Source organism: Triticum dicoccoides, chromosome 3B, assembly GCF_002162155.2.
Source record: "Triticum dicoccoides isolate Atlit2015 ecotype Zavitan chromosome 3B, WEW_v2.0, whole genome shotgun sequence".
Classification (NCBI taxonomy): domain Eukaryota; kingdom Viridiplantae; phylum Streptophyta; class Magnoliopsida; order Poales; family Poaceae; genus Triticum; species Triticum dicoccoides.
In genome coordinates this window covers 454,446,722-454,471,698 of record NC_041385.1, presented here as the reverse complement: position 1 = coordinate 454,471,698, position 24,977 = coordinate 454,446,722, and the positions used below count along the sequence as shown (strand labels likewise).

At 48.6% G+C, this 24,977-nt stretch overlaps 1 protein-coding gene across 1 annotated transcript; it reads right to left on the bottom strand.

Annotated features, from left to right (window-relative positions):
• Positions 1–5,119: 5,119 nt before the first annotated feature.
• LOC119276489 (protein VACUOLELESS1-like) lies at positions 5,120–24,768 on the bottom strand. Its single transcript, XM_037557554.1, has 15 exons — positions 23,759–24,768; positions 23,321–23,611; positions 11,002–11,141; positions 9,242–9,347; positions 9,056–9,148; positions 8,796–8,885; positions 8,609–8,722; positions 7,602–7,724; positions 7,328–7,401; positions 7,191–7,245; positions 6,749–6,930; positions 6,483–6,612; positions 6,303–6,405; positions 6,054–6,151; positions 5,120–5,550 (listed from the first exon to the last, which is right to left on the bottom strand). Exons 1-15 carry the CDS (start codon positions 24,617–24,619, stop codon positions 5,395–5,397), a joined length of 2,616 nt encoding a protein of 871 aa, XP_037413451.1. The 5' UTR covers positions 24,620–24,768; the 3' UTR covers positions 5,120–5,394.
• Between the last annotated feature and the right edge of the window lie 209 nt (positions 24,769–24,977).

Below are 24,977 nucleotides of genomic sequence, written 5' to 3'. Positions count from 1 at the left end.
GGGCACTCACGGCGACCGGGGTTCGCCGTCGTCCTGTCGCCATAGCGCCGCCATCGGTCGCCCTTTTCCTTTGACCTTTCATTCTGGTTGTGTGCGTCGGCCGTCAGACTGCGGGCGAGGAAGGGCGACGATGGCTATTGAAAAAACAAATGATGACGTTAAATTCCACTAATGCCCTTCACTTGTTTTTCCGGGGGAACCAGCCCGCGTTTTCGTTAAACAGTGAACTACCGATACTACCCCTGATCGCAAAATATACTACCAGAAATCTGAAATAGTATTTTCATATCGGGGCCATCCATACAGAAAAATGAACGGTCAAAATTCATCTGATGCACCGTAAAATGTCTCAAGGTCCCGGAGCCGAGCTCGGCCGTCTCCACGCAGCCGTCGAGGTCCCAGATGGGCGTCTCCTCGCAGTCCACGTGGTCCCAGATAGGCGTCTCCTCGACCCCGTAGCCTTGAAGGTTCCAGATGGGCCAAGAGTCGACGGCTTGGGCACAAACGACGGCCATCGAGAACGGAGGGGAGAAGATGGACAGAGAACGAGTTGATCGAGCCGAGGAGGGAACTGTATATCGATCGATCGATCTTGGGGAGGCGTGAGAGGGGAGAAGGTCGCATCGCATGCACTTCCCATGTATACTACTCGTATTGAAGAGGCAAGTTGGAGTTGTTATCGGACTGGCGGGGTACAAGGTTGGCACTCGGATTCCTCATCCCGGTCTAAGGAAAGAACACGTAATAGCGCGTGTCGGTTGCTTCGGCACTGGAAGGCGGTGTTTTTTTTAAAAAAAATTCTGGTCTATTCATTTTCGATCATAGCAATACAACAAATATCAAAAATAAAAAATACATACAGATCTGTAGACCACATAACAACGACTACAAGCACTGAAGCGAGCCGAAGGCACGCCGCCGTCATCGCTCCTCCATCGCCGGAGTCGGGCACAACTTGTTATAGTAGACAGTCGGAAAGTTGTCGCGATAAGGCCCTATAGGACCAGCACCCCAGAACAGCAACCGTCGATGAAGAATAACGTAGATCGGAAGGATCCAAACCGAAGACACACGAATGTAGACGAACTCCGAACAAATCCACCAAAAATAGATCCGCCGGAGACACACCTCCACACGCCCACCAACGATGCTAGACATACCGTCGAACGGGAGGCTAGGCGGTCGGGCAGACCATTATTCCATCTTAAGGGAGTCGCCGCCGTCTCGTCTTTTTGGGCAGAACACAAACCCTAACAAGATTGAAAAAAGACTAAAAACGGAGCCCTTCCGCCGGCCATTGCCAGGATCCACCGCGCCTCCATGGCCCTAGGGCCACCGGAGACGAGGCAGACCTGCGCCGGCGCCGACGAGAGACACGAACCCTAACTTTCTTTATTGAAGGAGGTGGCTGCTGGGATGGTTATTACTCTCATACTGGAAGGCGGTGTTAGAGCATCTCTAGCAGACCCCACATAAGTGGTCAAACCTGCAAATTTTTTGTGTTTTACAGTTTTGGGCGAAAAAAGTGTCCAGAACAGAAACCTAAAAATAGTCCAACCCGTAAAATTTTTAAGGGCCATCGCAAATGCACATCCGAAACCCTTATCTTTGGAGGTTGGAAGGCCGAATATAGGGGGCCCCGTATACCGGTCAAACCTCATCGAAGCAAACACGCCGCCGCGGAGTTTGCCGGAATCCGCTCTAAACTCGCCGGAATTCATCACCTCACATCGGAAAAGGCTGCTAGACGCCGCAATCGATCGTTGCCGGTTCGAATTGACGAGCTCGACATCGTCGTGGCCTCCCATGACCTCAGCCTGGCCGCCGGAATCCTCCCGACGCGGCAGGCAAAGGGGCACGGCTCGCCTGGCAATAGAGCAAGGCGCGGACGACGGAGGCCACGGGGCGTGGCTGGCAAGGCTGGGTGCGGATGACGGAGGCAACGGGGCGTGGCCGGCGAGGCTGGGCGCGACCGGCGCGGTGATGGGGCGTGACCGGCAGAGACGGGGCGCGACCGATGGGCGATGGGGCGCAGCCGACGGGCGACGGGGCGCGGCCGGCGTGGTCAGCGCGACCGGCTGGAGGAAGGGACGGCAACGGCCGGACTGGAGGAAGGAGCTCTTTATTCCAGTTTTACACTATCTGTTCGGCCGCGCTAGTTTTCGACTCGCAAACGCGATCCTCGTGAAACTATAAACACGTTTTGTAGGTTAAGTTTTTGCGGGGTCTACTAGAGTTGCTCTTAGACTCTTACCTGGCTCAGTAAGGACTCTCAAGGACTCTCCATGATGAATGTTTGTCACTTGTGATAATGCAGCGTCGATAAGAAATTGTAGTGATTTAAGATGCACGTTCGTCACAAAATCGCGACAATACCGGGGCAGAAAGGGTTATGCTCTCCACGTGGAAAGTCATCATCTCAGCTCAAGCTCATATGATTCTTAAATAAAAAATCTCAAGCTCATACGAGCATGGCATGAACAGTAAAATATTAAAAAAAGTAAACAAATAATTAGAAAAAGAAAACGATTTTTCTGTCGCAAACATTGACAGAAGTTTTGAGCGCTTGCAAAGTTTCTGAAATGACATCATAGAAGTCGTGGCCAAAAAAAAATCAGCAGTTCAAAATGCTTTTGAAAATACTACCTTTGTCCCAAATTATAAGACATTTTGTTCAAAAATACAAGGGTGAACATAGTTCCACACGCATCCACGTGAATAGTAAATTTGAAATAATTACTAGAAATAATTATAAAATTCTGAAATTCTAGGGTATGAAGCTTAGTCGGCCATTCTACTCACGTGGTGATGTTTCGTGATGTATTGTCAACCATAGTATTTTTAGTGAAGAAAATACGATTAGGACAATACTATTCATTGAACGGTGTTTTTTAATATAGCTTCGATTTTGTCATTGTTGCCTAGATTACTACAGATGTGAATTCTTCGTGAAACTTCATATGCGAGTATACCGATTGACTATGTATATTACATAAAAAATTCAGATTTTTTAATTTTGTTTAGTATTTGTTTTGCATTTACTATTCATAAGGGGTGCGTGTGGAACCATGTTCATCAAATCCACGTCCACATTTTGTTAGGCTATTCTAGCCTACCAAAACATCTTATAATTTGGAATTGAGGAAGTGGCATTTTTGGAGCATCGATTCTTTTTGCCACTACTTCCACGAATGTCATTCCATAATGAAACTTTGCAAGCAATCAAAACATTTTTCAATGTTTACTAGAAAAACGGAGATTTTTTTATTTTCCTTTTTTATTTTATGGATTTTACTGTTCACCCGAGCTCATATGAGCTCGAGCTGAGATGTTGTGCATCCTCTCCACGTATGATATCTTTAATCCCATATTTTTGCTTCACTTTTGATAAAGGACGTTTTTATTATCTCAAAAATTGATATCAAGAGGATACAAAGCATTATAAGTAACATCCGGCCTATGCATAACTAAGATGCACACAACCAATCACCTAAAATCTGATAAAAAGAATAAAAAAGAATGACACATGGGCGAAGTAGAGTCATATAGACAGTAGAGTCAAAGCATTATTTTTGCTTCATGGGCTGCAGCCATGCGAAAATCGGTAGCCATGGTATCACACGCAATGAGATTCCGTATTCTCTATGGCTTCGCTCTAACCCTGTATGTGATTTGGGGTGGAACTACATGTTCCTACACTTAACACTTCTACTCCCTTATACTCCCTCCGTTTCAAAATAAATGACTTAACTTTATACTAATTTTTGTACAAAATAGGGTCATCTATTTTGGAACGGAGTGAGTACTAATTTATAAATATATGACATTTTGGATGTTTCAGTACAAACTAGTACATATGAACTAAAATGAATGAACAAACATACTAAAACTTGTCTACATACATCTGATTTATTAAAAAGTTAGAACATCTTATATTTGTGAACGGAGTGAGTACTTTTTAGTGTAAACATAATTAAATACAAAAATTCTAGGCAGCTATTTTTGGAACCAAATACATAGTAAAATATGCAGACACGCATACAAAGGTAAACTCAAAAACTTATTGAACCATAAATAAAAACAAAAAAATCAACAAATTCAATGGTTGATAAAACTACAAACAAATACTAGTATCATATATCATTGATATACATGTAAATATCAATAAATTCAATAGTTATTCCATCTTCAAAGAACCGTCAACGTCTCGCCTTCCTGTGCGGGACACAAACTCTAACAAAATCTAAAACGTTCAAAAACGGAGCCCTCCCACGTCCCCATGGTCCTAAGGCCACAGGAGAGGAGGCAGATCGGAGGCGCTGCCAATGAGAGGCATGAAATCCTAGCCGCCTTCGCTTGGGACAAGAGGCGTATAGGGGCTTTCGAGGAATTTAGTACTCTGGGAAAGTGTTATGTTTGTTTGGCTTATTATAAGATTAGTTGGGCTAAGAGTGTATATGAGTTGAGAAATACCTGGAGTCCTTACTACCACAAGTTGGTGGGCTAAGCAGCCCGGGTTCACCTTCTACTAAAATTTGAGCATAAAATAAATAAATTTGAGCATAGCTACTTCTACGCTCAACTCAATTTTTTTCTTTTCAAAAGTGATGGGCTAGAGTGAACAATATAGAAAAAGAACAAATGAAAAAATCTGCACGTGCAACTATGAAAATATCGTTTAAGCAACATCTCATTTCAGTTTCCCTGAGAAACTTCTGTTTCTGCTTCGGCTTCATGAATTCATGTTTCCGTGAACATTTCAACATAAAAATTATCGATTTCAAGCTCTCAACGTACAACGATGGAGGCGTTGCCCGTCTATTCAAGCTCGCTGGCCACAAATCCGGCTAGCCAGAGTTCCATCGGAGGTAGATCAGGGCCCGTTGACTGCGATCAAGACTTCTGTCTGAACGAGGTATCATGGTGGTTGGGAGTAGGCTTCGGGGGTAGGAGAAACCAAAGCAAGCGGAGGAGCTAAACAATGTTTGTGGGAAGGTGGCAATAAACATGTTGAGAAGAGGGGCAGAAAGCATTTTTCTCTCCGGCGAGGAGATCGATTCTTTCCCCTAGATCAGTCGCCTGATACGAATCGTTTCCTCTCACTGAGCTATCTGAAATCAGCTTGGATAGTTCCATTCACGAATTTTAGTTATATAAACTTAGAATACAGCATCAAGTAAAACTTCATGGTTCGCAGGATCGATGAAACCAACATGTCGATATTGCACATTTACATTTCAAAACCTCCTATTTGTCCAGTTCTCCCTCCTCTACACATTTTCCATCGCACTGGAAATCCTCAGTTTCTACAGATGGGTATTCACAGTGGAGATTCATACACAACGAAAAAGTGAACACAAACATAAGGCATCGCGACCTGTGCTTGCACATATCTCAGTACGTTCCTTGGAACGATAGTCGATCCCGTAGTGTGTCGATAAGAGTATTCTGCGCCAGAGTACTCTTTAGGCGACCAAATAGCTCGTCGCCATTGTTAGCCTCTGATGCTGCCTTTTTAGCTTCCTCAGTCATATTGAGACGCGCATATGCCTGTAGAAGAACCATGACCAAGATCATTAGATGTGCATTTGCATATATATATAGAAGTGACAATGCACAGTAAATTTATTGTTTCCCTCTATTTCCTTGAATATTTAAACCTGAACTGTTCAAGGTTCAGTAGACTGTCGTCTCAGATATTTTATGCTGATGTAATGCTCAAATTAAAATGGCCATGCTATTGCTCTAAAACAAACTATCAAGGAGATCTTCTACCGGCCAATCATGTAAACCAGGGTTGATACAGTATTAAACTTTCTATTTGTTTTACCCATGTTCCAATTGATCTATTCCATCAAATTTCACCCCAGTCCTCAACAAGCTGTATCTTCCCTAATGCTTACCAGTACCTAAAACATTGATCTGGCAAGCTGGATGAACCAAAAATAAAAGTAACTGAAAAGGGCAACAACAGCTTCTGCTATGCAAAAAGCTTACTATATGCTCCCTCATTTGTTAGATGACCCGTAAATTTTGGCTATACATAATCATACCTCAGATCTTTCACCAGGATCTGTTAATTTTGGAATATATTTGAGAGCTTCAGTTTTTTGACCGGCATCAATGCATGCTTCCACAAATGGTTTATAGCCTGCAAGTAAAAAAAAGAGAGGATAATAACATATTAAAAACATATAATATTGTTATGATGGAAATTATAATTTGCATGGAAGAAACATGAACTTGATATTTCTTTGGTACAACTTTACTTATGAAAATCCAAGTCAGATACGTAAACCTACCTCCTGGTGGTCTCTTCTCTCTCGAGAATGTTTCCAAAGCATCCCAATTACCAACTGTTGCTAAAGCACACGACTTCAACCAGTACCACCTTTTATCAGGAACCTAAGCAGCACAATGGGCATTAGGAAGTCAAAAATTACAACATTCATCAGCACTACCTTTTAAGACATTCACAATACCTTGAACTCTGATTTCACTTTGACTGCAGCTCGCTCATTTCCCATTACAATACAAGTTTTTATTGTATCACTGACACTAGAACCAACAAATATTGCTTGCTTCGTGGAAACTTCTAGTTGATGCTGCACTCTGAATAAGAAAGAATCAGGAAATAATTCATTTGTGGATATTGCATGATGCTAACAACCAAATTGCGTAACTTTGTCCAAACAATGAGGCGATAGTGTCCTCAAATCGCAGGGTAGTCTGATAAATAATCTCATACCTTAGCAATTTGGCATGCTCTTCAGCAGATTTGGATTCAAAAAGATGTTCTTTGGTCTCAGCAAAAAGCCTGTGGGCCTGCTCAACGAGCCTCACTTGTGGACCATGGAGAGGAGACCCCTTGCTTGCCATTGGATTCCTCTCTAATTCTCTTGACTCCTTCAACAAAAGGAAGCCAGCATCCTGCAGAATGCTCTCAATGGTTTAGGAAAGCAGATTTGCAATGCAAAATAATAAGTCATGCTAGGAGATACTAGCATGTTAAATTTGCCATGTATTCCAAGTTTCCAACAACTAATATATGAGCTGATTACTTAGTTCACGGGAAGCAAAAATATCTCACTGTGCTTATTTAAGAAGTTATTCACTGAATAGTACGGAAAACAGTATTTATGACACATTAGAATAATGGATAGTAACAGGTTATCACATATGCAACCTACTTGGAGCCTCCCTGTTGATAGAAAGAAGTCCTTCAAAGCTTCATGCTTAGAGTGTCTGTGCATAATAGAGACATGGAACAATGTTCAACACAGCTACACATTGAAAAGAAGAACCAGAAACATGACAAGTGCATCACCTTGCATATGCTATGAACAAATCTCTAGCCAAAGGCCTTGCGTTGATTACACCAAAAAAATCCAAAGGAGCGCTCTGTAAAATAAAATAATGTCAACGAACATCAACAAGAACTTGATGAAAGGAAGCCATTTTCATCCCAGTTCCCAAAAACAAGTTAGAAGATCAAAGGTGGCACACCCATAACTACAGCATACTCATAGTTGGCTCATATTGATTCTCAGCAGCAGTGACTTATCTGGACGTAATTAGGAAGTGAGGGAGATTTAATTTACCTTTTCTACAGATATCTTCTGCCAGATATGGAAAAGCACAAGGTACACAAGATCAGTATCACCGCTCTCAATTGACTTCTGTAATGCTTTGTCTTGTTCATCGATGCTTAGCAACAAAGGAATCTACACAATTTTTAAAAAAATGAGAGGATGGCATATGCTATTGTTTATTTCATTTCTTTCTTTCTCTTGTTGCTAGTTCGTACATAGTTAATTACAAATTTCTCCTATTTCTAAGGGAAAATATTAGATTCAGCCGGCCGATCACACGTACACTTCCGCCGCATGCGCAGCCGTCGGATACCAGTTTGATCAGCTAACGCACAACCGGCCAGTACCTCCACCACTAAACGCGTGCCTCTGCCACTTATAGTTTTTTCTGTAACATTATCTGTGTTGCAGAAGTTCTTCCGCAACAACACGCAGGTTGCAAAAATGTTATTAAGACAAAAATTCTACAACATTGTCTGTGTTGCAGAAGTCCTTCCGCAACAACACCTACGTTGGCAAAAAGTTAAGACAAAAAAATTCTGCAACATCATCTATGTTGCAAAAAAAACTCTGCAACAGAAACTCTGTTGCAAATGTTTCTGCAACAAGAGGTCTGTTGCAAAGGGTGGGGAAGGGGCCGGGCGGCTGGATGACCCCCGATCAAACGGATGCGGACGCGGGCTGACGCGTAGCGTCGCCCTATTTCTAATACAGTCTTGCATATACATTGAAAAGTATGATGTGTCATAATTCAAAAGATCCTTACTCCTGTCCCACCTATATGGCATACTCCAATTTGGAAGTATATTCTCATATTTAGGAAGAGAAGAATGATGGCGCAAACATATGAAGATAACGAAAACATGTTACATGAACCATCAAAGCTGTTACCTAAATATCCAAAGCCAAAAAAGTGCTGAAAGGCCTGATTGCTACCTTAGTAAGTTATATGTTGTGCCCACCTTACTCGCAAGCCAGAAAAAAAAAACATATCTTTAAGCCAAAAGAAAACTTGCCTGCTTCGAGGACTGGGACTCGTGGTCAACGAGCATGGCAGCCAACTTTCGCCGGCCGCTCTTATCTGCATGAGCTGCCACTGCAGCATATGATATGCCTTTGCATAACCTGAGCTGCAATTGCGATTGCATAAGTATTGACAGTTAACATCATCAATTATCAAGTCTGACTACAAGAAACACAAACCTTGTCAAGCAAACCTTCAAGAAGAACTACATCTGGAATTGCAGCTGAGGCTGTTATCTTCTCACATGCCCAATGCATAATCACAACCTCCTATAAAAGATGCAAGTGCAAATGGAACTGGTATTACTTACCAACGGATTTTCACTGTGCATTTGGTGAGTTATTAAGAACAATATTATGTAACAGTCAACACAGTACTTATCTATATCAGAGCAAAAATCACAACAGAAAAAGGCGAAGGAGAAGAAAAAGGCGCTTACCGGATTCAGGTTAAGGTACTCAGAGATGCGAAGTGCCAAAAGATGCTGATTAGCATTAATCAGACGTCCAATGAGCACAGTTGCAGTAAGCAGCTAAGGAACACAAAAGGCAAACAGACCCATAGAATATATAAGCTAACAAAGATAAAGGAAATGTTCAATACGGAATCTGAAAGCGATACAAACTCTGTACTGCTTCACGGTAAGCGGCATTCCAATCTCAGGGTCACGAACAGCATTTAGAACGCGTAAAATTTTGCACATTTCTTGAAAGCGCCCGTGTGGAAATCGACTGCCAAAGCCAACTGGGTATCAATACCAAGTTCAAATATCAGCAATAAATTATTCTCTAAAAATAAATACTAGTGGCTAAAAAAGTGTTACAAATAAAGGAATGATCATTGGTGGTAATTTAATAAGATGGTCTAATTTTTGTATTACAGAACTAGCGAGCTATAACATCCCAATCTTGCAAGATGCATGAGGTGTGACAGTAGCAGCTGCGCATCATATACTACCATCCAAGTTAAAACATATGTCATACACTATTACAACCTCCTGGTTGCAAGGATTATCAAAGGTGGTCGATAAATCCAGGAAGTTCAGATATGTAAGGGCATGATGCGATAAGCAAAATACTTAGCCTAACTTTTTTTAACAATAGAAGACCTTAAGCTCCAGCAGGCTGAGAAGGTTTTACTATAGTGGAAAAGAAACTACCCTCAAATCAGCGAACATATGCATTCTTTGCCTAGAACGATGGGAAGTAGATAAGAAAAATCATTGAGCATCACCGCCTCTATTAAGCTCTCCTACCCAGGGCGTTTTCCATGGTTTATAAATTAGAATGTAAGTGTTAACGATGCTAGTCAAATTAGTTCCCTAGCAATCCAACATTCATGCACATATAGTTGGATGGTTCATCTGCACGCAGCAGTGTAAAGAAGAATATACTGGAGTTAATGATGTCATAAATACTATGGAGGCAGTGAATGAAAACTAGGGAATTATACATCTGAGCTCACAGGGGAATATCTTCCAAAAAATACACTAAGGGATTAAGGGCTTATATTAGAGGTGCATTACTGCATTTTACAAGGTGCATATACTTTATTCACATAAACACAAGATACTGGTATACTTTATTGAAGGCTCGCCTTTTCATTTTACTAGGTGTATGAATTTGAGCATTATATTTTGTTTTACAGGGCGCACAACAACCACCAATGTGATATTAACTCTTATTTCTCTTTTCTGCACTCCATTGACTTCTCTTCACCCATTACACATGATGTAAAGGCTCCAAGAAAAGCTCAATAGAATTAAAGTTGGCAGATGCATGCAGTGGTTGACAATGGTTTTTCACCAAGAAATCAATTGAACTGCACGCACAGCTAGCATGCTCATATTAAAGGACAGACCCAGTGCTAGAAGCTCCCACACCAGGTAGGATCTGGGGAAGAATTATATTAGAAGTACATTAATCTTAATGCAAAGCTCTTATGTGAGGGTGAGTGGAGTCCTTTTACTACTCTTGATGCATCTTAATCTCCATGACAAGAGCGAAACGCCTTTTAGGCCTATAATATGAAATGGAGAGGGTATATGTTAATTTCACATTAAGTTTTACCTATGGAGGCTATATAGTGTTCATATGGATTCAGCTTGGCATTAGTAAGTGATAACTAATATGTACTGGTTCCACAACAGTAAGGACAGGGCTGGCACAGTGGTAAATTACTCCCCACTTGTGCCAAGAGGTCCTGGGTTTGACGTGGCCTCTCTGCATTGCACTCTGCAGGGCTAAGGCGTGGCTAGTATAATCCTTCCCCAGACCCTACCTGGTGTGGGAGCTTCTAACACTGGGTCAGTCCTTTATGTGACTGCTAGCAATAAGGAAAAACAAATATGTAAAAACAGCATCCCAAAGACAGACAAAAAATAACCTGCAGAAAGCTAGACCATAAGTCGCAGCTCTCAGTAATGTATGTTGGCGTGAAACATCGAATTCATATCCAGCAGCATCAATACATGCTTCAATCGCCTCGGGCAAGGAAGATGATATTAGCTGATAGTTATCATAAGCCTGCGAGTATAGATCTTCGTTAATGTCCCATCTTTGGTTTTCAAGGGAAAGGGGACCTATTTATGAGATGACATAGAACAATTTCCAAAATGGTTGACAATATTTTTATAATATTTAGATATCAAACAGCGCAGATATAATTCACAAGTCACACATGTTGAATGCCATAAAGTGCACTCCAATAAAAATGACGATTATGTTGACTCTCAGTAAATGCCAATAAAGTGTGAAATAAACAGGGACCAATATATGATACCTTACCATGTATTTGTAAGATTGCACAGGAACAATGACAGGTAGGATGGTCAAATATAAATTGTTTATGTTCTTTAGGACTCCCCATATTAAAATTACTTGTAGCTACAGCTCCCAACACATAGAACAAGGACGAAATTGAAGTCTTAGTTTTGGTGTGTTTTTCCCCTGTTAATTGAATAGGCATCACTGTAGCAGCACCATCACCAATAACTCAATAAAAATTACTAGGAGTATCTGATGGAAAGTGTTCCCTCAAAGAAAAAACAAATGACAAGTATTACAACCAAACCAACTAATTAAAACAACATCTGCATTGGAATGAGGTAGTATTGAGGTAGGGACCACGACCAAAAAATGCATATCCTTCAGTTCCCATTTTTGTGGCAGAACTCAAAATTTGAGGGGTGCACTGAGTAAACCCCACATGGACCATGCACCTACTATGGTTTAACTTGCGGGGCTGCGGGGGAGGCGGAACCCAGAAAAAGATGGTCTGGAGCTGGGGTTGGAGAGCAAATGGTAATGTGAGGGTGAATAGTCACCCTCCTTGCTGACAGAGCTTGTCCCCTTCCGTCGCAAGAGTCCCTGATACTCTTCTGGACTTCCTTGTTTCAATAACAAGATGACATGGTCTGGACTTTATCTAATACTGCTATGCAATCAGGAATTCAGGATAGCATGAGGACCCACTACTTCATTAACCAAATTCAGCTTGGACCAATCAGGAAAACAATGCCGACAAAAACCTGGCAACATTATCGACACGACATCACTCCGCAACCAAGAGTATTCGAATGCTGGCACTATCTCTTTCCAAGACCAATGCTAATTCCTCCCAAAAGAGTCCACAACTTATCACCATGTTAGTTACATAGGCAACATTTCACAACTTGTGGACATATATTCCAGAACTCAGCATTGGAACACAATCCAGCCAACCTAATTTGTGCGTGTAAGGGCCAGCGGCAGCAGCACAATGACATAACAGAACATGTACGGGAATTACAGCAAATACATACAGTTCATGCAGCGGCAGGAGCCATACATGCATGTATTTTTTCAAGAAACTAGATTGGCCAGGCGCTCACACATGTTAATCCAAGAATCCAGGTTTGCATGCATGTGTACCAACAATTTTAATAGGTGCCGTTCTCCGTTAATCAAGCTTTGATCGTTGATGGACTCAGAATTAAATTTTGGTCACAACACGAAAGGTGTAGGAAATTCTAGGTAAATGTCCAATTGGTATTGTTTGCTGTTTTTGGACAGGTGGATTAGAAGATATGAAAATAACAGCGAAAAAGCAGAGGATAGGCAAGGTTTATTTGAGACAGGAAGTTACATTTCGAGGGATTTGTCGTAAAGTGTTATTAGTTCTTGTGTTTCTTTTGGTATCATTTCTTAATTGTAATTCGCTCTACAGGTTTGGGAGGTTTTTGACTTCTGGTACTGAAGGTAAATCTTTCAGTTGTCGTCAGGTTTAGCACAAGTGTATCATGATCCCCATCTTTGTATGGCTGCCCATTGTTGGTGATTTTGGAGTTAATGGTTCTAATTCAGTAGTATTGCGCATATCTTTTCTTTCCTATATATACTTATAATGATTCGAGTTGGAGGTCGTCCGTTCACCCTTTACAATCTTCCACCCGTCAGCCATGGCAAGTGGGACCACACAAATCTGCATGCACAACAGCAGCAAGGGATCCCATCCCAAGTCATCTCGCCTCCTGTGTTTCCAATGCTTCTTCTCATGTAAAATCTCTGCTAACCTGGGTTAAAATTTTAATTCCTTGTTACCATGCTTCAAGTCTTGCAGTGCAGCTCGAGACCACCGTGCTCGCTTGCCGTCTCTGGAATCTCATGAAGACACATGAACGCATCCGCTGGATGGCACCCCTGGAGACCACATGAGGGACATCCCCAGCTGGAATTGCTCCTTTTCCCATTTCCTGGTGAAGCAAAAGCTAACCCGTCACCCGCCTGGTCACTGACGTCTGTGCCATTTTTCCTTGCCCGGGGACCCTGCAGGGACCCCTGACCTGCCCTGGCAGGCTGCACAGATAGCAGTATCCAATGCCAACGGACAACAGCCCCAGCAGTCGAGAAGCAACAACATCTAGGGACCAGCAAACAGCAAGACGCAGAAGAGAAGGTCAGAGGAGAAGAGCCAACAGCGGCACTGTTGCGTTGCAGTGTGAGATGCAAAGTGCTGGTAGCAGATGTTTACGGGTGGCATCTGTTTATGTAAGGGAGAGTGGGAGACTATGTGGAGCTACCTATGTCGGCGTTCTGGGAACGGGGGTCTTGAGATTTGCCTGTCTGCGGCCTGCGGCGTGGCTCAAGCAGTGGCCAAGTACGGCCCGTCTTCATCAACCCAAGTTCAAGACCCTCGCGAGGGGCCAAGCCTCACGGGGCGGACGACACAAGGCTTCCTCAGGGGCGGCCTACCAAGCAGGCTCGCGAGGAGGCAGAGAGATCAAGGCAAGGAGTACCTCGCGAGGTGCTCGTGACGCAAACCATGACGATCAAGACCAGGCGGGCGCCAGGTAGGGGCCAGCCTGCGCAGTGTCCTCGTTTCCTCTTTGGTGCAAAGGGGGCAAGCGCAGGCGCGGAGTACCGAGGCATCAGGCAAAAGGTTTCCATATCGGTGCAACGAGACCAAGACCAACAGAGCGGCAGGACGGAGATCACCGTGGAGCCCAAGACGGCGTCATCACCAGTGCCTTTGGCAGTCGAAGACCAACTTTAGTCAGAATAGCTTGTACTAGCTATCCCCCTTCAAAATGGCCATTGTTGGCTCCCTTCCCGCTCAATATTTGGGAAGAGGACCAGGGCCTCTATATATAGAGATAGCCACCACAGTAGAAGGGAAAGGATCCCTTCCCTAAGAGAACACCACACCAGCTCAAGAACACCCTTCACGAGGCTGTTCATCCTCTGTACTGTTCATCATCAGCCCCAGAGGCAATCCACCACACCACACACTGGATTAGGGTATTACACCACAACAGTGGCCCGAATCAGTATAAACCTCGTGTCCCTTGTGTTGTTCATCGTGCTAGCTTAGAATCGCGGCGAGGTTTTGGGGCGTGGATCGGTAGGGAGAAGATCTTCGTGCGCACCCCAGAGTTCGAACCTTAAGGGTTTTGCCGGAACCCGATATCCGACATTTGATGAGCCAGGTAGGGTGCGCCAGAATCTTCTTTCCGCGGTTCTACGTTCCATCGCTTCGTCGCATCCATGGCAGACGCTCGCCGAGCTTGCGCCAAGCGCCGGGCTGCTCTCGCCGCCCGCGTCGCTCAGACAACTCCCGTCGATGGGCCTCCTCGTCGTTCTCCGTCGCCTGCCGCCAACGCCGCCACCGGCCCGGCGGGGAACGAGCAGCAAGCATCGTCGCTGCATCCCTCGGTGCAGCGGGAAGGCCGCACCGCCACTCCGTCGCTAACCCTAACTGGTTCGTCGTCTCACGCTCATCGCGCTCCCACGGACGCGCAGGCCGCGTTGCTCCTGGCACGTGAGCTCCTGCACTACCGCCCCGTCAACGACCTACGAGGAGTGGCTCGCTCGCATCACCGAGCTCGTCAGCGCCGCAGGGGGCTCTCCTGCGCCGTCCCTCTCGCTGCCTCGCCCTCCGTCCTGCATGGGCGATGCGGCTCAGGGAGTGCCTCCACCACCTCCTCCCCAAGAAGGCACCCTGGCCCCAAGGCGCGCGGCCCCTGGACGAGACCCATCGCGTCCAGCGTCCGCGCGACAAGAAAGGAGCTGCCAAGAAATTCTTCGGCCTCAAGAAGGCGCTCGCGTGCTCCCTGCTCCATCACGTCAAGACCGCATCCCTGCACCGGCACGTCAAGACCCCGTGCTGCCCCTGGCGGCAGCGCGCGGGAACCATCAAGAGCAAGCCTCGCGTCTGCAAAAGGCCCCGGTGGCCACGGCTGGTTGCCTTACCTTCACCACCGAGCTGCGCAGCGTCGCCTGGCCAGGCAAGTTCAAGCCAGATCTGCCTTCCCGCTACGACAGCACTGCCGACCCCGCCGAGTTCCTACAGCTCTACAAGCTGGGCATCGAGGCGGCCAACGAAGACGAGAAGGTCATGGCGAACTGGTTTCCCATGGCGCTCAAGGATGGTGCCCGCACCTGGCTCCTGAACCTGCCTCCCGGCTCGATCTCCTCTTGGGACGAGATGCGCAGCCGTTTCATCGTCAACTTCCAGGGCACTCGCGACCGTCCTCCGGTCGTGGGTGACCTGCGCCGCATCAAGCAGCAGCCTGGAGAGACCCTGCAGAAGTACATTCAGCGTTTCAACAGCGCTCGCCTCAAGATCCCCAAGGTGACTGAGGAGGCCATCATCTCAGCGTTCTCTGACGGCGTTCGCGACGTCAAGATGAAGGAGGAGCTCGCCATCCACGAGGATCTGTGCACATCTCTGGAGCTGTTCAACCTGGCGACCAAATGCGCAAGAGCTGAGGAGGGACGCCTCTCCCTCCTCGAGCTTCCAGCTGCTGACCTAGAAGAGAAGAAAGCCAAGGCCAAGGACGTGAAGCGCAAAGCAGCAGCCGTGCTCACAGTAGAACCAGACACGAAGCGCGGCAGGGACCAGCCGGAGTCGTCCAAGGGCAACCGATTCTGCGCCTACCACAACCTCTACACCCACAACACCAACGAATGCCAGGAATTCAGGGCCGTTCGAGAAGGACGTGTCGGTCGACGCCCCGAGCACAACGACCGGGGCTACGGCCGAGGAGGTGGAAGAGGTGGAGGACGATGGGACGATTGAGGCCCTCGCCAAGAGTGGCGTGACCGACCTCGCGAGGATCGTTGGCAGGACCAGCCTCGCGAAGGGGCTTGGAGAGAGCAGCCTCGCGAGGATCGCCCGCAGGGCAACGCAGGCCTTCCTCCTCTGCCACCACCGCCAAGAAGGAATGACGACCACCACCAGGACGAGGGGGCTGGGGGCTTCCAGGAGCCCCGTGCTATCGCTTGCATCCTGGGCGAAGCCCAGACCCAGCCTCTCAGCGCATCTTCAAGCAGTTTGCCCACGAGGTGAATGCAGTCCTTCCCAAGCTCGAGGCCACGCGCCCTCTCAGGTGGTCCACGTACGCCATCACTTTCAGCTCGGCGGATCAACTCAAGTGTGCGGCTACGGCTGGCATCCTCCCAATGCTTTGTTCCCCAGTCATCAGCAATGTGCAAGTTACTAGGACCCTCATCGATGGCGGTTCGGGACTCAACGTCCTGTCCATCGAGACGTTCAACAACCTTTAAGTGCCATATGATCAACTTCAGCCAACCAAGCCTTTCTCAGGAGTTACTGATGGCTCCACCACTCCGATAGGGCAGGTTCGCCTACCTGTCACTTCCGGACAGCGCAACAACTACCATACCGAGCTCATCGACTTCGACGTCGCCCACATTCGCCTGCCATACAATGCCATCCTCGAGTATCCGGCCCTGGCCAAGTTCATGGCGGTGACCCACCATGGTTACAATGTCCTCAAGATGCCGGGAAGTGATGGAATCATCACAGTCCCCTGCGAAGAGAAAGATGCGGTGTGCTCCCTCGAGCGCGCCTTCCAAGTTGCATCAATCGAGGACCCAGTCAGCAAGAGCGAGAACCCTCCTGAGGCAGTTCCCAAGAAGAAGACATCGCCCAGCTCAAGGCCTCAGGAGGTTGGCATCTCAGGAGGTGTCGCATCAGGATCTGCGCCCGTGCAAGGGGCGCCTCCCTCCATCGCATAGGAAGGCGCGCCCGGCGCCCTCCTCGGGCAGGGCTCAAGGGCTCTCTTCTGGAGGGCCTCAGACTTTGCCAAGATCACGAGGGAGGCGCTCGGGCACCACTTGGAGGCGTGCTTTGCACACGTTTCCCTCAGAAAGGCACGGGACAAGGAAGGCCCAACCCTCAGGAGTTCATCACCAAGACCACTCAGGAGCTGCAGGAATCGAGAGTCATACGCGGCGATCGCCGTTTGCCCGGCGTAGCTCCCCATCCAGGCGAGGATGGCGGGCTGCGCGTCTGCATCGACTACCCAGGGCTCAGCCGAGCCGCGTCTCAGGAGCGCTTCTGGCCTTCGCGCGTGGGACGTTGCGAGGGTCCGCCGCACAACTACATTCGCATGCCTTTCGGCCTGCCAAACGCGGCTGCCACTCACCAGTGTCATCTGCGGAGCATTCTGGCAGCTCAGGAGGCCAGGCACCACGCTGTCCTGGCGGAGATGGAGATGGTCCTCGAGGAACCGCCTGGACCCCCAGAGCCTCCCAAGGCTCAGGGCTCCGAGGGCTCGTGAGGATCGGCCTCTTCATCACGCATCTTCAGCACCTCCTCTACAATGGTACCAGGTGACATCTTTCGAGTTCATTTTAGCTGGGAGCGCCCTCGGGGCTGCATCATTCCTAGGTCGCATGGGTTTGTCCCTGCGGCATGTATCCCTTTTGCTTATGTCTTTAGTTTACCTTGCTGGGGGCGCCCTCGAGCTGCATCATCCCCAAGCCGCTCGGGCCTGACCAAGTGGCATGTATCCTTCCTGCATCTATCTAATCTGATTTGATTTTCATGCTTAACCTGCCTGTGATAATCGCCTGCTCGATTGACACCTACCTTTGGAGCCGCTCGCGCTGGCACGACGCTTGTGCATGGGTCCGTCCCTGCAACGTCGATAAATCTGAGTGGCCGAGCTCTGGCCCGCGGCAGCCCCGCAAGCATCACCTCACCAGGCCCTCAGTGCCCTCACCACACTCTCGGAGCAACCAATGGCCGGCCGGCAATCGTAATGGCAACTCGTGCTTTTCTCGTGTTGGTTTACAAGAACTTCCTGAGGCCTAAAACGGGAGGCATCGCGAGCACTCTCTCTCTCTCTCTCTCTTGCCCGCGCGATCCGCTTGTGCGTTAAAAGGGGGGCTCCTGAGCATCGCGACTCAGGAGCTCTTACTGGCTCTCCAGCCCTCACCCCCCGGTCTTGTCCACAGCATCGCGACCTGGCATACCAGCGGCGGCTGAGCTCGCTCGAGGGCCGGGACCTGAGGACGTAGAGCACGAAGGAGAGTGCGGGGAAGAGAGGGGAAGCTCGCGAAGGCCTAACCCAGCTACATCCCAGCTGCAGACGCGCAAGTCCGGCGCCTCGCGAATGAACAACTCCATGCTTTCGAGATAAATCTCGCCCCTGGAATAGCTAGCTGATGCGACACAAAACCTCCACTTAATGCGGATCTGTGACGGCGACTTTGCCTTCCTTTCTCACCTTTCGGCGGCCGCTTGAGCGCTAAAGGGGACCTAAGCATCGCGCCTCGGGGGCTCTTACTAGACCTCGGGCCGCTCACCTCCTGGCCTTGACCACGGCATCGCGACCTGGCATACCAGCGACGGCTGAAGCCTGCCTGGGGACCGGGACCTGTCAGCGTAGAGCACCAAGTCATCGCGAGGTTAGAAAGGGGGAGCCAAGCCGAAACAGGACGTGCATTTGCACCGTTTCATAATAAGGATAATATCAACAAAAGACGTTGCGGACCCTTTACATGCCCCCACGGGGTGTTTCCTCAATTCCTCGCAGGGAACAAAAGGTGCGAATCCTAAGGAGCCCTAACTACACGCGCCTCCGCGGCCGACGCCATCATCAACAGTGGGCCACGGGAGGCCGGCGCCAGCCCCATCCAGATCAGCCGCGCCGGCGGCCTGATGCAGCCGCCTTGCTCTGGGCACGACGCGAGCTCGGGGGCACGTAGCTGTCGTCGCTCGTCTCCGAAGTCACGAAGAGCTCGGGAGAGTCGCTGGACTCCCAAGCATCGCCACTGCTGCCAGAGGAGCCGTTGGGGAAGTGGGTGGCAGGCCTAGCCCTTGCCACATCAATGTCCTGGCTGCCTCCTCTGGGGCAGCACTCCAGCCGGCGGCCTTCTGCATCGAAGACCTTGAAGAGCATCAAGGAGGCGCCATCGTATTCGAAATGAATCACGAGGGCACCCCCTGTTCGATAGATCCGGGCGATCTCGCCCCAGCCTCGGGTCATGTAGACCTTGTCCGGAGCGACGACTTCAACCTCCGCTCCGGTCGCCGGAGTACCGCAGTCGGCGTGCTGCAACCAAAGCTCGAGAGGCCCCCTCGGCGGCATCTCAAAGGCGAAGAAGGGAGGAAAGCAGATCCAAGTGCTCGGGGGCATCGCGGCGTGGAGCACCAGCTCCCGAGAAGAGTCCGCGGCATGGACTCCAAGAGCAACGGCGCGCACCGCCATGGCTCGTCGGCCTCGCCGACGGCGCGGGCGGCGTCGCTCGGCGTCTCCTTCTCCAGGGCCCTCGGCCCGGGCGTACAGGGAGGCGGGAACCCAGGAGGTGGCCGCTCGCACCAAGGCCTCCTCATCTCCGGCCACACAACTTCGTCGCGGCGGCTAGAGACCGGCCATTTCTTCGGTGGGAGCGGGTCAGGCCCCTCCCCGGGGGCCTTTCCTTTCTCCTCTGCTGAGAAATGGCGGATCGGTGCCATAAACGTCGAGAGCAGAGGAGGAACAAGGGAGAAGAAGCAGGCGGAGCAAGAGGAGATGGGCAACAGGGGCTTACGCCTCTCCGTACTTATAATCTAGAGGAGGCCAACCGCCGGCCTCCACGATCACAGGTAATCATGACTCTTTTTGCATGCAGCAGGGACTCGTCAAATCAGGCAGTTGCCGAGGCGGCGTGGGGAAGCGGAGACGCCCACGTCCCATCAGCCGCCACGCGGCGACCAAGGCCCCAGGCTGTTGGGGCCCGCGGCGCTCCGCACTTGCCCTTTGGCTTCGCTGCTAAGCCAAGTCCGAGCGCGCCTTGGGCCCGAGGGCTACTGTCTGCGTTCTGGGAACGGGGGTCCCTAGACTTGCCTGCCTGCGGCGTGGCTCAAGCAGTGGCCAAGTACGGCCCGTCTTCATCAACCCAAGTTCAAGACCCTCGCGAGGGGCCAAGCCTCGCGGGGCGGACGACACAAAGCTTCCTCAGGGGCGGCCTCACCAGGCAGGCTCGCGAGGAGGCAGAGAGATCAAGGCAAGGAGTACCTCGCGAGGTGCTCGTGACGCAAGCCATGACGATCAAGACCAGGCGGGCACCAGGCGGGCGCCAAGTAGGGGCCAGCCTGCGCAGTGTCCTCATTTCCTCTTTGGTGCAAAGGGGGCAAGCGCAGGCGCGGAGTACCGAGGCATCAGGCAAAAGGTTTCCATATCGGTGCAACGAGACCAAGACCAGCAGAGCGGCAGGACGGAGATCACCGTGAAGCCCAAGACGGCGTCATCACCAGTGCCTTTGGCAGTCGAAGACCAACTTTAGTCAGGATAGCTTGTACTAGCTGTCCCCCTTCAAAATTGCCGTTGTTGGCTCCCTTCCCGCTCAATATTTGGGAAGAGGACCAATGCCTCTATATATAGAGATAGCCACCACAGTAGAAGGGAGAGGATCCCTTCCCTAAGAGAACACCGCACCAGCTCAAGAACACCCTTCACGAGGCTGTTCATCCTCTGTACTGTTCATAATCAGCCCCAGAGGCAATCCACCACACCACACACTGGATTAGGGTATTACACCACAACGGTGGCCCGAACCAGTATAAACCTCGTGTCCCTTGTGTTGTTCATCGTGCTAGCTTAGAATCGCGGCGAGGTTTTGGGGCGTGGATCGGTAGGGAAAAGATCTTCGTGCGCACCCCAGAGTTCGAACCTTAAGGGTTTTGCCGGAACCCGATATCCGACAACCTATGTAAACTAAGGGTAAATGGACCAGCATAAAAGAGTGAATAGGTCAGTTCGTTTTGCACAGGTAGGCTACCTTAGCTTAAGGGTCTGTTCGGTAGCCCTCTAGCTTCTTAAATCCCCAACTCCATGTGTGGAGTGCACACGAACGGTCTAACTCCCGACCATGCAAGCGAGAAGCTGGCTAACCACGCAGTGTAAATTTGGAGGATTCGTGGAGTTGAGAAAACCAAGCTCCACAAAAACCGAGGGAAGCGAGAGTTCACATATATTACACTTCGCTGCCACCGCCAAGTGACTTGTTACGGACCGGTACGCGGAAACAGCCACGACCGAACAGCCATATGAGGTGTGCCACCGACCAGGCCTAGCCATTTAGACGGCCCACTATTCCTTTTTCCAGGCCATGACCCGATAAAGCCAGCCACCGACCAGGCCCAGCCTTTTACACAGCTCGCAGGCAGAAGCTAACACACCGAACGGATCGATCACTCCATGAGTTTACACGAGAAGCCGGCTGCTGGCTAGCGGCGACGGAGTTGGGGAGTTTGCAGCTGTGGAGGCCTACCGAACATACCCTAAGTAGGTTCTCTTCTCACTAAATTTTTCCTAAAAGAACACAAAAATCAAGTTCCTCCCTTTCCAGAGAACAAAACATAGGTTCCTCTCAAGGAAAAAAAACAGAAGGATTATCATGAAAAATGGGGAACAGGGATGGGAACTGAAGAATATTCATGAACCTGTCTCACTCAATGTGGATTACTTCTTTCTCATTAGTCTTCCTGCGGAAACACTAATTATCCCATTCACGTCACACGCTAGGTGATTTTCCCATGGGTAAACATGGATCGGAGACCCATTGTCACCTTTCATAGGGCCGACGATATCATCCTCGTGCTCGCTCGGAATTGCGTAACGTCGATATCATCCTTGTCCTAATTCCCTTTGCAATAATTTTAGCTATATTCTTTGTTCCATAGCCGATTAATAAATGAAAGTATTAAAGTAAATAAATTGAACTATAGTTTGATTAAACTAGTTTCCACCTTGAGTTTTTGATTACATAGCGTAGCACGGGCATCTACTAGTGGTCCCACATATTTTGAGTATTCGAAACTTCTATACAAAGCCATCTCAGTGAGTAAATCAAACATAGCTAATTTTCTAATGACCTGATGTCAGTGAGTAAGTTACTTTGTGACTAGTCCACTGTTCTTGGTGAAGAAATAGTGTGATGACCCTAATGCTCATCCAAAGAAATGCTTCTATTTGATAAGGCTCTATTTGCACGAGCTGACTGTGAGTTTATTGTCACATTGTTTATTGTTTGTATGGCTCAAAACTGCACTTGCTGAGTATTTTAGATTTTATTCACTCTTGTCTTTTATTTGGCTTTCAGGTAACAGGTGATGGCAGCATGACCGGCATGCCGGCATGCATGGGACTGGGAGCAGCGCCTTGACATGCTTGGACACACACTACCATCACATATATGCAGACTTAATACAAATCAAGTTGCTTAATTATGCCCACTATAAGTTATTAGATGCTTATTCTATAGTGTCGAGACTTGTCATATGTTAATTACCTCCAGAGTTGGTTCATATGAAGTCATGTTGAACGTTATACCCGTGTGGACGGATTACTCTTATTTGCTTGTTGTCCTGTTGGATGGATATATTCTTATTTGCTTGTTGTCTATGTCTTTATTAAAAGAAAAGGGGAATTCTGCCAAAATTTCTAACTATACCTAGACTAGACTTATTGGTATTTACCTTAGCATGGTAGCATTTGTTAAAAGTCCATGTTGTGACATGAATCCAGTCTACCGACAAGTCGGAAAGGAGGAGAGTCCAGGAAGAGTAAAACACTAGGGGTACTTTATGGGAACTAGGAGAGCTCGGGTCAGATTTAGTTAAGTGGTTGGGCCTTTGGGGATTACTTGGATACCTAGTTGTAATTGGACTCCAACCATGTTAAGTCTAGTCTAGTTTACCCCATTGAAGGATTCCAGTATCTTAGTACAGCCAAGCAAGAGGAAATAATTATCTCTTCTATTATCTCTTGGGTAATTATCTCGGTGCGAATCAAGGTGCACATCATCTCAAGTGACTATATGCTACATGTAAACATTAAGCTAGCAACAAGTGGATGGCGGTAGTAAAAGACAGATGTGCTATACCATTATAGTCGCACATTATCTACATAAGAAAAGGAATTGAACATTACCTTGGCACTTTGTTTGTCGTAGTGATCTCTAGCATCATACAGTAATGCTGCTGGAGACATGCTTCCAATGCCAAAAATTAATGTAGTAGAATCTGGAACTCGGTGTAGAAATTCCATACTTGAATTTGTGAGGATTCTTACGCCATCACACTCTGGAATGAGCATTACAGGTTCATCATAATTGTACTGCACTGGATCTCCATTGGGTCCAACCATCAAAAGCACTTCAGACCAGTAAAGGAGCACACTGTCCAACCCACACCAAGCAATTTGATCCGGTGGTAATGCAGACTACAAGATTACAAAAATACTAGTGAATAATTGTGCAAAAGATAACTCCTGCCAATTCATGCCTAGATAATGATCGAATGCACCAATGTTAGCACATAATTGGATATACAGATTACAGACAAACGGTGCAGCACATCCAATACTTACATCACACTCATACTCGAATATGATCCTGGAAAAATCCGTGGGGATTACGAACAAGCGCCCATCATGTGCAAACGCTGCAAGCAGCTTTCCGTTTGGTGACACCGCCATTTTCTGCACGGGTCCAATCTCCAGGGCCTCTCCGAGCACCTGCACGCCATCCTCGTCAACTGCCACTACCCGATCGCCAACTGCAAGCAGAACCTCTGGACTCCCGGACATGACGAACTGTGGCTCCACCACGGCCATACACAGCACCTGCTCGTCCTCGGCAACGCCCGGGTCGGCGAGCTCCCGCGGGTGCGGGTCGTCGACTTCGATGTCGGTGGTGACCACGACGCGGTTGTCCTCGGTGAGGATAGCCACGCCGCCTCCCCAGAAAACAGCGTCGGCGACGCCGCCTGAGGCAGGCGGCAGCAGGGGCACGGGGCTGGAGCTAGTAATGGGATTCAGATCGGGGAGGCGGAAACGGAGGAGGGAACCATCGGAGAGGAGGGCGAGGAGGTTGAGGGAGCTGGAAAAGGCGAGCGAGTGGAGGCGGGGGAGGTGGGGCGTCCAAGGGGAGGAGGCGAGTGGGTGGCCGGATGAGGAGAAGAGGAGGAGGCGACGGCGCGAGGGCTCGGAGTGGAGCTGCACGATCTTGGAGTCGTCGCGGACGGCGGCAATCGGGCCGCCGAAGGGAGCGGCGGCGACGATGTGGGTCGAGAGGTCGAGGCGGCTGACCCCGGAGCTGCCGCCGCCGGAGGAGGAGGCGGTGGTGGTGGCCGGGGAGGACCAGGGGAGGGGGGAGTAGATGGTGATGCGGCGGTAGAAACGGTCGGAGAGGAGGTCCCACTCCGCCGCGACGGAGACGGAGGAGGACATCGCCCGCGGCGAGGTCGGAGCGCGTCCGGATCGCGCACGAGCCGGGGATGGAAGGGGGTTGTGGCTGAACTGTCCGGGGAACCGAGTTTAGAACGGATTGGCCGCTGACATCTGAAGACAGGTCAGGCCGCCTTGCTTGATCCTCTTCGTTCCCTCGGCTCGTTGCATTGTTCGTCTCTCATGGTCCGTCCTTCATCTCGAATTTATAACTGATTCACTGACCTCTTAAACTTACTATTTCAGAAAAAAACTTCAAACAGGTTTTTTTAATTCAAACAGTTTGTTATCTATAAAATCTGATCTAAGTTATACTCCCTCCGTTTCAAAATAGATGTTTCGGCTCAGGTTCCAAAATAAG